A 17,221-nucleotide genomic window follows, 5' to 3' on the forward strand; every position below is an offset into this window, starting at 1 on the left:
TTGACCGTATATAATTCTATCAGTTTCATAGTACACTGGTCTATCTTTAATATATAGGAAACTACTCTGTTTTTCATCCTTTCCTACAATCCACCTATTCTTTCATCCACCTGAATACCTGTTGTTCATTCTGTCTCCCTGATACACATTCAACAGAGTGGCATTTACGTATGAGCTTTCTTACAGGCTGTTTTCTGCTATTTAAACACGTTCGAAATGACATTTTTATAAAAACCGCAAAATATGGATCAAGGAATTGTTATTTTGCCTATCTAATAAAAACATATAACTACTCTTCTCAAAGTCTACATAAGCTCTAATGTCCAGCAATTAACCAAGCTGCTTGATAAAATACTGAATTTCCTATTACTATTCAAGCGACAATTAGATGCCTATTGGAGGAATACTGTAGGATGGGCACAGCTCTTGGACTAAAGTAGGAAGCTAGATTCAAGGTCCCTTATAAGTAAAATTCTGTTCTTACTTGTGAGGCATATACTGAAATACAAAACTGTCCTCTCCATTTGTTAGTAGGTTCATGAAAGTGTTATATGTGTTATACATATGCACGTATACACACAGCCTGTTGACCCTTGAACAACATGAGTCTGCACTGTGAGGGTCTACTTATACAGATTGTTTTCAATAGTAAATGCCACAGTGTTACACGATCTGCAGTTGGCTGAACCCAAGGATAAGGAACTGCAAAAACAGAGGAATTATGGACACTGAGGGCCAACTGTAAATTATAGGCAGATTTTCAGCTACACCAACGGTGGGCAACCTTAACCTCCTCATTCTTCAAGGGTCAACTGTACTTGTTTTCTGCCTAGACTTCATCAGGTATAACTAAGAAATGAGGAAAATGTTTCCGCATGAGGACAAAGGCATCAGTTTTCAAAAACTGGCAAAAAGAGAATATTATTTTCTTAAAAAAATGAATGCAGTGACATTTAAAAACCTAACATAACATTTTCAGGATAAGCTGAACACATACCTTTGGGGAATGGGTTGTTTTGGGCTTGGAGTCGAATTTTAACAACATCAAAGGGTGTCACTATGAAGATACATAAAATTTCAATTAACAAGTGATATCTGTAATTTGTATAGATGTTTGTCCAAAGAAAATACACATGATACCTATATAATGGTTAAAACTATTTATCATAAAGTGGTTTTAAGTGTTAACATTCTAATTTTTTGCATTTGAATTTTGTTTAAAGAGGAACAATGAGAAAATGTAGTTACTTCTTTCACAGGTACTAAACTCTCATTTTGGAGAAGGCAATGGCACCCCACTCCAGTACTCCTCCCTGGAAAATCCCATGGATGGAGAAGCCTGGTAGGCTACAGTCCATGGGGTCACTAAGAGTCGGACACGACTGAGCGACTTCACTTTCACTTTTCACTTTCATGCATTGGAGAAGGAAATGGCAACCCACTCCGGTGTTCTCGCCTGGAGAATCCCAGGGACGGAGGAGCCTAGTGGGCTGCCGTCTACGGGGTCGCAGAGTTGAACACGACTGAAGCGACTTAGCAGCAGCAGCAAACTCTCATTTATACTATTTCTATGGCTATAATTCCATTAACATTAAAGCTAAAATACTGGTATTTCTAAGAAAATATGTTATCTAAGATAAAAGTGAATGTTCCAAAAGACCACTTAAATATCTGAAGATAACTATGTATTACAAGTAATCAATAATCAAATAATATGTCTCCCTATATTAAAATCTCCCTCTGTTAAATTCATCTGTATCAAATAAAAACCACAGGTATCGAAAATTTGAGTAAGCTATCCATAACTCATTCTTGCTACCATATTGTGTTACTCTATATGGGAACAGTGCAGCAAAGGAAAATGGGCATTATGATCTGAAGTAAAATCAGATCAGATCAGATCAGTCGCTCAGTCGTGTCCGACTCTTTGCGACCCCATGAATCGCAGCACGCCAGGCCTCCCTGTCCATCACCAACTTCCGGAGTTCACTCAGACTCACGTCCATCGAGTCAGTGACGCCATCCAGCCATCTCATCCTCGGTCGTCCCCTTCTCCTCCTGCCCCCATTTCCCTCCCAGCATCAGAGTCTTTTCCAATGAGTCAACTCTTCGCATGACGTGGTCAAAGTACTGGAGTTTCAGCTTTAGCATCATTCCTTCCAAAGAAATCCCAGGGCTGATCTCCTTCAGAATGGACTGCTAAAACAATTAGTTTACATTTGTTCTAACCATCTTGGGCTTCCTGGTGGCTCAGGCAGTAACGAATCTGCCTGCAAGGTAGGAGACCTGGGTTCAACCCCGGGCTCAGGAAGATCCCATGGAAAAGAAAATGGCAACCCCCTCCAATATTCCTGCCTGGAGAATTCCATGGACAGAGAAGCCTGGTGGACTACATTCCACGGGATCGCAAAGAGTCAGACGCAACTGAGAGACAATACCTGCTATCTTACTTAAATGAACCAGCCAACTCATTCAAATGTTAAACTGTCACCTACTGTGTCATTTGGCTGTGTCTATAAGAAATTCATTTAAAGACAGAGAAATGTAGTCCAGAGAAATTTAAGCAATTCACTAAAAGCAAAGTAAATGATAATCTGAATTTGTTGCTACTGTAAGTTACCCAACGTCTATGTTTTTCATTATGCTAATATTTAACCCCATATTTTTACTATTTTAAAAAGGATAATCGTCATAAAAGTTTTGACAGAGACCTCCAAGAACTTCAGATCTGAGCCCCTAAATTTAGAGAGGAAAAATTAAGTTCAAAAAGAATAAAGACAATCCCAAAGTACATTCATCCTGAGAACAGCAAAGCAAAGACTAAAATTCTAGTCTCTCGATTCTCTGTCCAGGGCTCTTTCCTGTTATCATGATGAAGCATGAATGATAATATTATCAGTATTTCAGAGTAAAATTCAAGTGGGATCAATAATTCATTCAGATACATAATCTACATCCTAACATTATTTTACCCATCAGTGATGTCAGTATAGCTCCAGTGCAAGAGGCGAACATTTGCTGAAGCGGCGTCACTGTGATAACTGCTGGTCCCTCTGATTCAGGATCCATATCTTTTAACTAACAGTAGCAAAATCTGTTAAAGAAAAGCAAGATGTAAAATGAAAGTGTAACAGAAGATGCCCGCAAAACTAACTGCTAAAAGTTAAATAAACTATAAAAACTAAAACCAGTATTCCTATCAAAGCATATGTTGTTGACCAGCAGAAGTATACACATAAGTTCCATACGCAAAAACACTACACAACTGTCATTAATAGAACGTGTTCTCGGATGTTCCAAAAGTGGTAACTTCAGCTAAGCTATGTGAGCAGCATCACATTTGCAAGACAAATCAATAGAGCATTAAGAAAACACTCCGGCCATGGAACAGAATGAAAGCAGCTGACCAATAAGACTCAAAATCAGAATTCGGCCTCATAAGAACCACTCAGATACTTGAATCTAGTCGAGTTGTCAGCAAATACAGCACTATTTTTATTGCACTGCAAACACTGCTGCAAAAGTACAAAATAAATCAAAAGCATAAGCTTCATAAAAAGCATTATTTTAGAAATAAGATAGTGAGAAAAGCAATATATACTCTTTTGAAAAACTCAACACAAAAGAGTATAAAAATCACTTATAAACTTATTAAAAGAATAACCACTGGCAACATATAGTATCATCTTTCCAAAGGTCTATGTACACAAAAACGCAAATATGGAGGCAGATTACATCTAACTGAATATGTATGAACATTCAAGTATCTATACATGCATCTTGTTTGAAAGACAAAATAGATTAACACCATTCATAGCTTTTAGTAGCCAACTTTGATGCTTAAAAATATAGATATGTTAATAAATACAGATTGACATCATTTTTAATGCTTACATGGTTTTCAATTATATTTATGTAGTCAGCCTCTTAGATATTCAGGTTATTGCCAATTTATTAATTCTTTAATTTCATAAACTCTCATATAAATATATTTATACATACATCTTACTGTAGTGTCTTTACAATTACTATAGGAGAAAAAGTAAGACTGCTGGGCTAAACTAAAAACCTGAGAAAAATTACCACTGCTTTCCAGAAAGACTGGACCAATTTATATTTCTATGGTAATATATGAGTTACTGTTAGCTCATAAATTCACCAACACTCTCCCATACTACATATCATTTATTTTTTCTGACCCATTTGAAAGTAGACTGCATACATCATACCCCGTTCATCCTAAACACCTCAGAATATTTTCATATAATTGAGGTCCAATTACCAAATTCAGGAAACTTAATGCTGACAGTATTCTAAAGTTCATTTTCCAATTTTGTCAATTATCCCAATTACAACCTTTATAAAAATGAATGCTTCTACTGTTTCTTTAGGCTTTTATTATTTACCTACCTGATTTAAGTCTTTTCCTCAACTCTATGTTCCAATATTTTATTGTTTGTAACATCAGTATCTGAAAATCTGTAGTGAAAAAAGAAAGAAACTGTCTTATCTTTTCACACAGGAAACGGATAGCAAACCTAAAGGAAAGGAGTATATAAAAAAACTTTAAAACATAAATCAACTAATATTTATTAACTATTATTTATGAAATATTTTATTAAGTACTTTGCAGAATATGAAGAGCACTCCAGAAATATTACCTTAGAGTTATGAAAGCATTATCACACAAAAATCTTCATATTATCCCAGCAAATATACTCTACTTTAAAAACAGACAATTCTAAACCTGCACATACTGATCCATCTTAGTATCAATAGGAGTTGAACAACCAGATTTTGTGACGCATGGAGGAAATTCAGACTAAGGTAACATGGTAAAGGTTGCCACAACACAGAAGGTAACCCTCTGGTCTACAGGACTAAGGTCTTAGCTTCTTTGAGTGAAAGTACGGTGGGAAAAAGGTGGCAGGGAGGTGCACTGTTCTAGAATAAAGGAATCCACTCAAATGCATCCTGGTTTAAAGAAGAGAACTTTAAAAAGCCAGTTTGAAAGTAACTAAAGAAATCTGAATATGGATTGGATATCAGATATTTTAAAAATATTCTTGATTTTGTTTGGTGAGATAATGTTATTGTATGTACATAAGAGGTCTTTTGGAATGATTTTGTTCGCTGCCTACTGTACAATATTATGGACTTCTATCTATAGTTCTATTTGTCAAATTTCCTCTTCTTCAACAAACAATGCCAAGAAATAGAGGAAAACAACAGAAAGGGAAAGACTAGAGATCTCTTCAAGAAAATCAGAAATATAAAGGAACATTTCATCCAAAGATGGGCACAATAAAAGGCAGAAATGGTAAAGACCTAATAGAAGCAGAAGAGATCAAGAAGAGAGGTACAGAAGAACTGTACAAAAAAGGTCTCAATAACCCAGATAACCACGATGGTGTGATCACTCACCCAGAGCCAGACATTGTAGAGTGTGAAGTCAAGTGGGCCTCAGGAAGTAATGCTATCAATAAGGCTAGTGGAGGTGATGGAATTCCAGCAAAGCTATTTAAAATCCTAGATGATGCTATCAAAGTGCTGCACTCATTATGTCAGCAAAGTTGGAAAACACAGCAGTGGCCATACGACTGGAAAAGGTTGATCCTCATCCCAATTCCCAAGAAGGGTAGCACTAAAGAATGTTCAAACCACTGGACAATTACACGCATCTCCCATGCTATTAAGGTTATGCTCAAAATCCTCAAAGCTAGACTAGCATCACGTGAACTGAAAACTTCCAGGCATAAAAGCTGATTTAGAAAAGGTAGAGGAACCAGAGACCAAATTGCCAACATTTTCTGGATCACAGAGAAAAGAAAGGGAATTCCAAAAAAACATCTACCTCTGTTTCACTGACTCTGCTAAAGTCTTTGACTGTGTGGATCATAACAAACTGTGGAAAGCTCTTAAAGAGATGGGAATACAAGACCATCGTATCTGTCTCCTGAGAAACCTGCATGTGGGTCAAGATGCAACAGTTAGAACTCTGTATGGAACAACTGACTGGTTCAGGATTGAGAAAGGAGTACAACAAGGCTGTTGTTTATTGTCATCCTGTTTATTTAACTTATACGCAGAGCACATCATGAGAAATGCCAGGCTGGGTGAGTTACAAGCTGGAATCAAGATTACCAGAAATATCAACAACCTCAGACATGCGGATGATACCACTCTAATGAGAGAAACCAAAGAAGAACTTAAGAACCTCTTCATGAGGGTGAAAGAGGAAAGTGAAAAAGCCAGCTTACAATTAAATATTGAAAAAAAAAAACTAAGATCATGGCATCTGGTTCAATCACTTCATGGTAAATAGAAGGGGAAAAGGTGGAAGCAGTGACAGATTTCCTCTTCTTGGGCTCTAAAATCACTGCAGGTGGTGACTGCAGCTGTGAAATTAGAACACAACTGCTTCTTGGCAGAAAAGCTATAACAAACCTGTGTTAAAAAGCAAAGACATCACTTTGCAGACAAAGGTCCGTATAGTCAAAGCTATGGTCTTTCCAATAGTTACATATGGTTGTAAAAACTGGACCATAAAGAAGGCAGAGCACTGAAGAATGGATGCTTTTGAACTGTGGTACTGGAGAAGATTCTTGAGAGTCCCTTGGACAGCAAGGTCAAACCAGTCAATCCTAAAGAAAATCAACCCTGAATATTCACTGGAAGGAATGATGCTGAAGCTCCAATACTTTGGCCATCTGATGAGAAGAGCCGACTCATTGGAAAAGACCCTGATGCTAGGAAAGACTGAGGGCAAGAAAAGAGGGAGACAGAGGATGAGATAGTTGAATGGACGATGGATTGACTCAGTGGATGGACCCAGTGGACATGAGTTTAAATAAACTCCTGGAGATAGTGAAGGACAGGGAAGCCTGGCATGCTGCAGTCCATGGGCTTGCAAAGTTAGACATGACTGAGCGACTGAACAAGAAGTATCAAGTGACAACCTTGGGATTTTGATTTCATCTGCTTGATGATTAGTCACGCTCAGTGTCTTTTCACATACTATTGGTCATTTGTACCTCATCGTTGAAAAATGTCTTTTAAGGTCTTCTATCCATTTTTAAATCAAATTATTTGTTTTTTAAGCTGTAGGTGCTTCACAAATATTTTGGATACTGCTGCTGCTGCTGCTAAGTCGCTTCAATCATGTCCGACTCTGTGCAACCCCATAGACGGCAGCCCACGAGGCTCCCCCGTCCATGAGATTCTCCAGGCAAGAACACTGGAGTGGGTTGCCATTGCCTTCTCCAATGCAGGAAAGTGAAAAGTGAAAGCGAAGTCGCTGAGTCTTGTCCGACTCTTATCGACCCCATGGACTCTTCCATCCATGGGATTTTCCAGGCAAGAGTACTAGAGTGGGGTGCCATTGGATACTAGACCCTTAATAGATATATTGTTTGTAAATATTTTTCTCCCATTCTACAGACTGTCCTTTTACCAGTTTACTGCCTTTCGTGTACTGAAACTTTTCAGTTTAATATACTTTCATTTTTATTGTTGTTTCTCGTGTCACAGCCAAGAAATCACTGCCAAGATAAATGCTACGAAGCTGCTATCCTGTTTTCTTCCAGGAGTTTTGATATTTGGGGCCTCACACTTAAATCTTAATCCATTCTGGGTTGATTTTGTATATGGTATAAGGAAAAGGTCAAAGTTCTTAATGTAGCCAAATTTATTGATCTTTTCCTTTATAGATAACTTTTTTGTGCTTTCTTTAAACAATCTTTCCCTACTCAAATGTCCCAAACATATTCATCTATATTTCTCCCCTAAAAGTTTTAAACTTCTGCTATCACCAAATTTTAAGTCCTTAATCCATGACTGACTAAACTTTCACCTTCAATCCATGCAGAAGTATTTTAATAGCATGTGAAGCAGTGATCCAATTTCACTTTTTTCCATGTTAAAACAGATAACCACTTTACCCAGCTCCAAACATTAAATCCCTCTGGGACTTCCCCGGTCGTCCAGTGGTTAAGACTTTGTCTTCCAATGCAGGGGGTACAGGTTCAATCCCTGGTCAGGAAGCAAGGATCCCCTAGGCCTCAGGGCCAAAACATGGAAAGATAAAAGCAATATTGTAACAGACTCCAAAAAGACTTTAAAAGTGGTCCATGTCAAAAAAAAAAAAATTAAAAAAAAAATTAAATCCTTCCTTTCTCCTTTAAACTGACATACTACTTGGTCAAAACTAAGTTTCATTTCAGTATGGAATTGCTTCCGGTCTCTCTATTCTATTTGCCAACTTATCCATCCTTAAACTGTAGCACACTGTATTATGTTTGGTAGGGTAAGTCTACCCTCTCTGTACCTCTTCTTCACAAGTGTCATGGTTACTCCTGGCCCTATGGTCCCTTCACAGAAGTTTAAAAACCATCTTACCATGTTCCTTGAAAAACCTCTTTGGGATTTTGACTCAAATTGAATTGAATCTATAGATAAAACTGGTGAGGATTTTAACCGTGAATACAGTCTGTTCTTTCATTTCAGTTCAGTTTAGTCGCTCACTCGTGTCCGACTCTTTGCAACCCCATGGACTGCAGCACTCCAGGCTTCCCTGTCCATCACCAACTCCCAGAGCCTACTCAAACTCATGTCCATCCAGTCTGATGCCATCCAATCATCTCATCCTTTGTTGTCCCCTTATCTTCCCACCTTCAATCTTTCTCAGCATCAGGGTCTTTTCCAATGAGTCAGTTCTTCCCATCAGGTGGCCAAAGTATTGGAGCTTCACTTTCAGCATCAGTCCTTCCAATGAATATTCAGGACTGATTTCCTTCAGGATTAACTGGTTTGATCTCCTTGCAGTTCCAAGGACTCTCAAGGGTTTTCTCCAACACCACAGATCAAAACCATCAGTTTTTCGGCACTCAGCTTTCTTCATAGTCCAACTCTCACATCCATACACAACTACTGGAAAAACCACAGCTTTGACTAGACAGACCTTTCTTTCATTTACTCCGATCTTAACGTTGTTCTGAGAAGTTTTAAAATTTGTCCTACAGAGATATTGCATATTGTGGCAGATCTAGTTCTAGGTACCTGATAATCTCTACTACTAACATAAAACAGTGTCTTCCTTTTAATCACATGTTCTCTGTGCAGTCGGGCTTCCCAGATAGCTCAGTTGGTAAAGAACCTGCCTTCAAGGCAGGAGACCCCAGTTCGATTCCTGGGTTGGGAAGATCTGCTGGAGAAGGGATAGGCTACCCACTCCAGTATTCTTGGGCTTCCCTTGTGGCTCAGCTGGTAAAGAATCTGCCTGCAATGCAGGAGACCTGGGTTCGATCCCTGGGTTGCGAAGACCCCCCTGGAGAAGGGAAAGGCTACCCACTCCAGTATTCTGGCCTGGAGAATTCCATGGACTGTAGTCCATGGGGTTGTAAAGAGTGGGACATGACTGAGCGACTTTCACTTGCTCTGTGCAGTTAGAACATGCAACTGATTTTTTTTTATCTATTAAGCATGTATCCAGCCAATCTTGCTAAAAAAAAAAAAAAAATCCTCTATTATTTTTAACTGTTGACTTATAGACTCTCACGAGTTTTTTATGTAAATGTGTATGCTATGCTGTGTTCAGTGGCTCAGTCATGTCTGACTCTTTGCAACTCCATAGACTATACATTGGTTCCTCTGTCAATGGAATTGTCCAGGCAAGAATACTGGAGTGGGTTGCCATTTCCTCCTCCAGGCAATCTTCCCAACCCCAAGGGGTGAAACTGCATCTCTTGCATCAGCAGGCGGGTTCTTTACCACTGTGCCATGTGAGAAGTCCATCAAAGTGCATATTTGTCTGCAAACAATGACTGATTTCCATCATTCCTAATCATCATGCTACCATCTTAATTTCCTTTTTGCATAGCTAAGATGTATAATACAGTATTAGATAAATAGAGAAAATGAGTATATTTGTTCCATTTCTGAATTTTAAAAGAATTCTTCTAAGATTACCCATGAGAATGATGTTTGCTCTAGACTTTTTATCCATTTATTTTTAAACATTCTTCATCACATTAAGGAATTTTCTTTCCAATCCTAATTTGCTATAAACTTTCTTTTCCTTTCATTCTTTTTTCTTTACTAATGTAAAACTGATATAAAATTCCTAAGATTATTATAGTGACTTGATATATGTATATGCTGTGAAAAAGTACCTTCTATCTAATCAATCAGCACATCCATCACCTCACATATTTAGCAATATGTCTTTTAGTGAAAACATTTAAGTTCTACTTTCTTAGCACATGTCAGTTATACAACACAGTATTATCAATTATAGTCACCATATTTTACATGAGATCATCAAACTGTATTTCTCTTATAGCTGGAAAATTTCACCATTTACTAACCTCTCCCTATTTCCTCCACACCCTGGCCCCTGACAACCACTTTTCTACTCTGTTTCTGATTTTTTTAAGAGTCCACGTACAAGAGGTGCTATGCAGTCTTTGGGTTTCTCTTTCTGGCTTATTTCACTGGGCATAATGTCAAGGTCCATCAATGATGTCACAAATGGCAGAATCGCTTCTCCTGGCTGAGTAACATTCTATTTATCTATATCACATCTTATTTTCTCTCTTCACAATTTTACTGAGGATTAACTGACATACAATGAACTGCATATAAGTAAAGCTTACAAACATGAGTTTTGACCATCTGTGAAACTATCACTCATCAACAAAATGAACAGAAGTGGCGGGCCCATTCGTGTCCTTCTGCTCCTTTGCTGGTGCTACTTCCCAGCTCCCATCCCTGCATGGATGCAGCTGTGACCTGCTGTCACTACAGTTTAGTTAGAATTTCTGAAAATTCCACACGAATGGAATCACACAGTATGTATTAATTTTCTTTTGGCATCTTTCATTTACCCTAAGTGTTCTGACACTCATTTATGTATTGATACTTACTTCCTTTCTATTACTAAGTAGTATCCCACTGCATAAATATACTACAATTTCTTTATTCATTCCCTGGCTGATACAAATTTAGGTTGCTTCAAGATGGGGACTAGTACAAATAAAGGGACTATGAATTATTCACATATAAATCTTAAGTAAATAAGGAGAAATAAAATGGCTGAATCAAACGGCAAATGCATGCTTAAATTCTTAAGAAACTGCAAACGTATTTTCCAAAGCAGTTTAATCATTTTATATTCCCACCAACATGTAAGTTCTGGTTGCTCCATATCCTTAAAACACTTGGTACAGTTATTTTTAAAAACTGTAATCATTTGAATAGCTGAGTAGTGATATCCCGATGTAGTAGTACTTTGCATTTTCCCAAGGAATAATGATGTTGTGCATCTTTTCAAAATATGCATAATTTTAATTATTTGTTGAATAGTTGGAAATTTTCATGTATTTTTTTGGTGATGAAAAGGCTATCAATAGTTTGTACATAAACAATCACCAACCTAATCACAAAAAAGTAATAACATATACTAAGCCAAAGAAAGTCTTCCCTGATGGCTCAGACAATAAAAAATCTGCCTGCAATGCAGGAGACCCAGGTTTGATCCCTGGGTTGGGAAGATCCCCAGGAGAAGGGAATGGCTACCCACTCCAATATTCTTGTCTGGAGAATTCCATGGACGGAGTAGGCTGGAGGGCTACAGTCCATGGGGTTGCAAACAGTCGGACACAACTGAGCGACCAACACACACAAGCCAAAGAAGAAGAGAAATCGTTATTGAGTTTTATAATTTGGGGCCACTTGAGTCACTACTTGTAACATAAGAGACACAATACTCTTCACTACATGCATGGGTTTCTCATAGCCACAAGTATTCAATTCTACAAATCACTATAAATTTTAAATGCATAAATACTCCATCTGGTAGTGGCTACTTCCATGAGGAATTTTAAACAGGCTATCTAACATTCATCCTTTAGATCGTCCACAAGTATTAAACTACTCTTTTGCTACTGGGAAAAACAGACACACAATTTACCAAACAATTTACCACAATAAGCCTCATTCTAGTCATGAGACAGGTCTCAATGAATTTAACAGGATTTAAATAATATAAAATATGTTCTCTGACAAACTAGAAAAGAATAACAGAAAGGTATCTGGAAATCCCTAAATAACGGGAAGCTGAATAACACCCCTCCAAACATCTCATGTATCAAAGTAAAAATTAAAAAGCATTCTTACACTGAATAATTAAGTATTGAAGGTTTCCTTTTGATATCAAGCACATGATAAGAACATACATTATCACTACCCCTACTTAATGTTTTATTAAAGTTCCTAGCCATCTAGATAAGCAAAAAGTACATATAAAGTTTATAAAGGAAAAAAAAATCAGTATTTCCAGATGACACAATTGTGAACACAGAAAACTTAAACTCATCATAGAATTATTAATAAGTTAGCAACGTTGCTAGCTATAAAAATCAATATGCTAGGCTTCCCTGGTGGCTCAGTGTTAGAGAGTCTGCCTGCCAAGGCAGGAGAGACAGGTTCAACCCCTGGCCCAGGAAGATCCCACATGCTGCAAGGCAAGCCTGTGCGCCACAACTACTGAGCCTGTGCTCCAGAGCCCAGGAGCTGCACCTACTGAGGTCACCTGCCACAAGTGCTGGAGCCTAAACGCTCCAGAGCTGGTGCTCCACAAGAGAAGCCACCACAGTAAGAGGGCCATGCACCCCACAACTAGAGAGCAGCCCCTGCTCATCGCAACTAGAGAAAAGCCTGTGCAGCCACAAAGACCCAGCACAGCCAAATAAATATTATTTTTATAGTGTTAAAAATCATTTCTATATACCTGTAATACATAGAAAATAAAATTTAAAATAAACAGCATGTACAGGAGCATGGAAAAATTTCATGTACTCTGGGGATAAGTTTCACAAAATATTTTCAAGACATCTGTTTAAAAAACATAAAATTTCACCAACTAAAAGGTCTTTATGGGTGGAGTCCAGATGACAGAGCAGGAGGATGCTGAATTCACATCTTCTCACACCCCGGGCACCTACCAGGGCTGCTGAGAGGCCTTGGACACCTAAGGGATGGGAGGAATTCCCAGGCGACTGGGTAGGATGATGGGGGTAAGGGGGGGAAAGAAAAGTAGAGGCGGGATGGGAGCAGAAACCCTGAGGGGCAGCAGGAGGATGAGAGGGGTCACCACTCTCAGAGGGGCCCACCCACAGAGCGAGGATTAGCAGGGATGGGAAGGGATTTGGGGAGACAGTGGACCAGAGGGGAATGTACCCAGCATCTCCCCCACCTACTCAACCACTGGCAAGCCTGCTGGGGTCTCGGGCCTGAATCTCCAGCTTCTGGGGACCCCTCCAGCCTAGAGGGTCCTGAGCCTAGCCCCCACCCCCGCCAAGGGCCTTTTCTAGCTGCTGGCCTCTTTAGCCTAAGCGCCTTCCTCCCCTAGGGCCTTCTCTGGCTTTTTCTGCTGTTGTAGTTTTGTTTTACTTTGCTGTTGTCGTCTCAATTTCATTTCTCTTAAAATATCTACTTTTTAAAATTTTTTATTCTTTCTTACTGTTTTGCTCCTTTTTCTTTGTTGCCTACCCAGCCTACCCCCCTGCATGGCATACAGGGGTCTCCATTCCTGGCCAGGGTTTGGGCCTGAGCTCCCATGGTGGGAGCACCAAGTCCAAACTAGAATCCCAGGGAATGTTAACTGGTGTGAGCTATCCCACAGGTCCTCATCTTGGCACCAAGACTCAGCTCCATCCAACTGCATGCAAACTCCAGTGCTGGACACTGCAGCAAACAACCAGCAAGGAAAAAACAAAGCCCCATCCATCCAAAAAAAATGAGATGACAAAACAATATGGGACAGATGGGACAGACGAAGGAGCAAGGTAAAAACTTACAAGATCAAATAAATGACGAGGAAATAGACTATCTACCCAAAAAAGAATTCAGAGTTTTGATAATAAAGACAACCCTAAACCTCAAAAGCAGAAGGGAGGCACAGATCAAGAAAACAGAAGAAATGTTTACCAAAGACCTAGAAGAACTAAAGAACAAACAGTGGTGAACAACACAACAACTGAAAGAAAAAATACACTACAAGGAATTAATAACTGAAGGACAACTGAAGCAGAGAAAATGAATAAGTGAGTTGGAAGACTGAATGGTGGAAATAATTGTTGAAGAGCAGAATAAAGGAAAAAAATGAAAAGAAATGAGGGGAGTCTCAGAGACCTCTGGGACAACATTAAATGCACCAACATTCAAATTACAGGGATCCCAGAAGAAGAGAAAGATAAACAGTCAGAAAATATTTGAAGAGACTATAGTCAAAAACTTCCCTAACACAGGAAAGGAAATAGTCAACTAAGTCCAGGAAGCACAGAGTCTCAGGGTTAAACCCAAGGAGAAACATGCTGAGACACATATTAATCAAACTAACAAAAATTAAATTCAAAGAAAAAAACATTGAAAGCAGCAACGGAAAAGCAACAAATAGCACACAAGGGAATCCCCATAAGGTTATCAACTGATTCTTCAACAGAAACTTGCAGGCCAGAAGGCAGTGGTGGAATATATTAAAAGTGATGAAAGAGGAAAGCCTACAACCAAGGTTACTCTATCCAGCAAGGGTTTCATTCCTATTTAATAGAGAAATCAAAACCTTTACAGTCAAGCGAAACGGAACAGAATTCAGCAACGCCAAACCAGTTTAATAACAAATGCTAAAGGACCTTCTCTAAGAAGAAGAAAACTTCTCTAGGAAGAAGAAAAATAACCACAAAAACAAAGCCAAAACAATTAAGAAAATGGTAATAGGAACATACACATTGCTAAGTATCTTGAATGTAAATAGAATGACTGCTCCAACCAAAAGACACAGAGTGGCTGAAGAGATATAAAAACAAAACCTATATATATATCCTGTCTATAAGAGACCCACTTTAGACCTTGGGACACATATAAACTGAAAATGAGAAGACAAAAAAATATTCCATGCAAATGGAAATCGAAAGCTGGAGTGGCAGTACTCATATCAGATAACTAGACCTTAAAATAAAGGCTGTTTCAAGAGACAAGGAGGGTCACTACATAATGATCAAGGAATCAATACAAGACGATATATCAATTATAAATATACATGCACCCAGCATAGGAGCACCTCAATACATAAGGCAAATACTAATAGTCGTAGAAGGGGAAATACAGCAACACAATAGTGGGGAATTGTAACACGCCACTTACACCAATGGACAAACCATGCAGTCAGAAAATAAATAAGGAAACACAAGCTTTAAATGGCACAACAAACCAGTCGGACTTAACTGACATTTACAGGACATTCTACCCAAAAGTGGCAAAACACACTTTCTTCTCAAGTGCATACAGAACACTCTCCAGGAGAGATCACATCTTCATTCACAAATCAAGTGTTGGTAAATTTAAGAAAACTGAAATCATATCAAGCATCTCTTTTAACCACAATGCTGAGATTAGAAATCAGTAAGAAAAATAAACTGCAAAAAAAAAAAAATACAAACACATGGAAGCTAAGAACTACACTACTAAATAACCAAGAGATCACTAAAAGAAATATCAAAGAGGAAATTAAAAAAACATAGAAACAAATGACAATGAAAAACACAACTTAAAATCTACCGAACAAAGGAAAAGCAGTCCTAAGGGAAATTTGTAGCAACTCAATCTCATCTCAAGAAACAAGAAAAATCTCCAACAAACAATTGGGTGCTTCCCTGGTGGCCCAGTTGGCAAAGAATATGCCTACAATGTAGGAGACCTGGGTTCGATTCCTGAGTTGGAAGATTCCCTAGTGAAGGGAATGGCAACCCACTCCAGTGTTCTTGCTGGGAGAATTCCACAGACAGAGAAGCCTGGCAGGCTACAGTCCATGCAGTCGCAAAGAGTCAGACACCACTGAGCGACTAACACTTTCACTTTCAACCTTACACCTAAAGCAACTAGACAAAGATAGGAAAAACCCCTAAAGTTAGCAGAAGGAATAGGTCATAAAGACCAAAGCAGAAATAAATGAAATAGAAATAAAGATCAATAAAACTAAAAGTTGGTTCTTTGGGAAGATAAAGTTGATAAACATTTGGCCAAGGTCATCAAGAAAAAAAAGGATAGGATTCAAACCAATAAACTCAGAAATGAAAAAGCAGAAATTACAACTCATGCTATGAAATACATAAGGGACTACTATAAGCAACTATATGCCAATAAAATGGACAACCTGAAATAAATGTACAAATTTTTAGTAAAGTACTATCTTCCAAGGCTGAACCTGGAAGAAATAGAAAATATAAACAGATCAATCCATAAGTAATGAAGTTAAAGCTGTAATTAAAAATCATTCAACAAATAAAAGTCCAGAACAGATGGCTACACAAGCAAATTCTGTTAAATATTTGGAGTAGAGCTAAACATCTATCCTTCCTATACTCTTCAAACACTTTCCAAAAAATCTGCAGAGGGAAGAACACTCCCAAACTGATTCTATGAGGCCACCATCACCCTGATACCAAAACCTAACAAAGATACCACAAAAAAAAGAAAACTAAAGACCAGTATCACCGATGAATACAGACACAAAGCTCCTCAACAAAATCCTACCAATCCAACAACACATTAAAAGGATTATATACCATGATGAACTGGGATTTATCCCAGAGAAGCAAAGATTCTTCAATATATGCAAAATCCATGTGATATACCAGACTAACAAACTGAAGAAAAAAATCCACATGATCATCTCAACAGATTCAGAAAGCATCTGTCAAAATTCAGCACCCATTTATCATAAAAACTCTCCAGGAAATGGGCACAGGGGAACCTACCTCCATATCATAAAGGCCATACTGACAAACCCACAGCACAGATCATTCTCAATGGTGAAAAGTCAAAAGCATTTCCTATAAAATTAGGAATAGGACAAGGATATCCACTCTCGCCACTTTCATTCAACATAGTTTTGGAAATCCTAGCCACGGCAATCCTAGAATAAAGAGAAATAAAAGGAATACAAACTGGAAAAGAAGAACTCAAACTGTCACCTTTTGCAGATGGCATGACTCTATACAAAGAAAATTCTAAAGATGCCATTGGAAAACTGCTGCTGCTGCTGCTGCTGCTGCTGCTGCTAAGTTGCTTCAGTCGTGTCCAACTGTGCAACCCCAGAGACAGCAGCCCACCAGGCTCCCCCATCCCTGGGATTCTCCAGGCAAGAACACTGGAGTGGGTTGCC

The 17,221-nt window shown here is 38.5% G+C and overlaps 1 protein-coding gene across 9 annotated transcripts in view; it reads right to left on the reverse strand.

Moving 5' to 3' along the window:
* Positions 1–17,221, reverse strand: part of SLC25A40 (solute carrier family 25 member 40) — an 80,427-nt gene that overhangs the window by 27,645 nt on the left and 35,561 nt on the right. For 3 of the 9 annotated variants that reach the window (XM_086397331.1, XM_086397326.1, XM_086397327.1), the window contains 3 exons: positions 4,411–4,479; positions 2,973–3,094; positions 998–1,057 (listed from right to left, as the gene is read on the reverse strand). The exons of 1 other annotated variant lie outside the window; for it this stretch is intronic. In XM_086397331.1, coding sequence (XP_086253457.1) covers positions 998–1,057; positions 2,973–3,069 — 157 coding nt within the window. In that variant the 5' untranslated portion in view covers positions 3,070–3,094; positions 4,411–4,479. Of the gene's footprint in view, positions 1–997; positions 1,058–2,000; positions 3,095–4,410; positions 4,539–7,940; positions 8,060–17,221 lie in introns of those variants that run through there. 5 more of the 9 variants (XM_086397332.1, XM_086397333.1, XM_086397328.1 and 2 more) reach the window with 4 other exon arrangements.

The sequence above is a fragment of the Bos grunniens genome, chromosome 4 (genome assembly GCF_055505025.1).
Source record: "Bos grunniens cultivar Pamir isolate PY7600 chromosome 4, Bosgru_T2T1.0, whole genome shotgun sequence".
Taxonomy (NCBI): domain Eukaryota; kingdom Metazoa; phylum Chordata; class Mammalia; order Artiodactyla; family Bovidae; genus Bos; species Bos grunniens.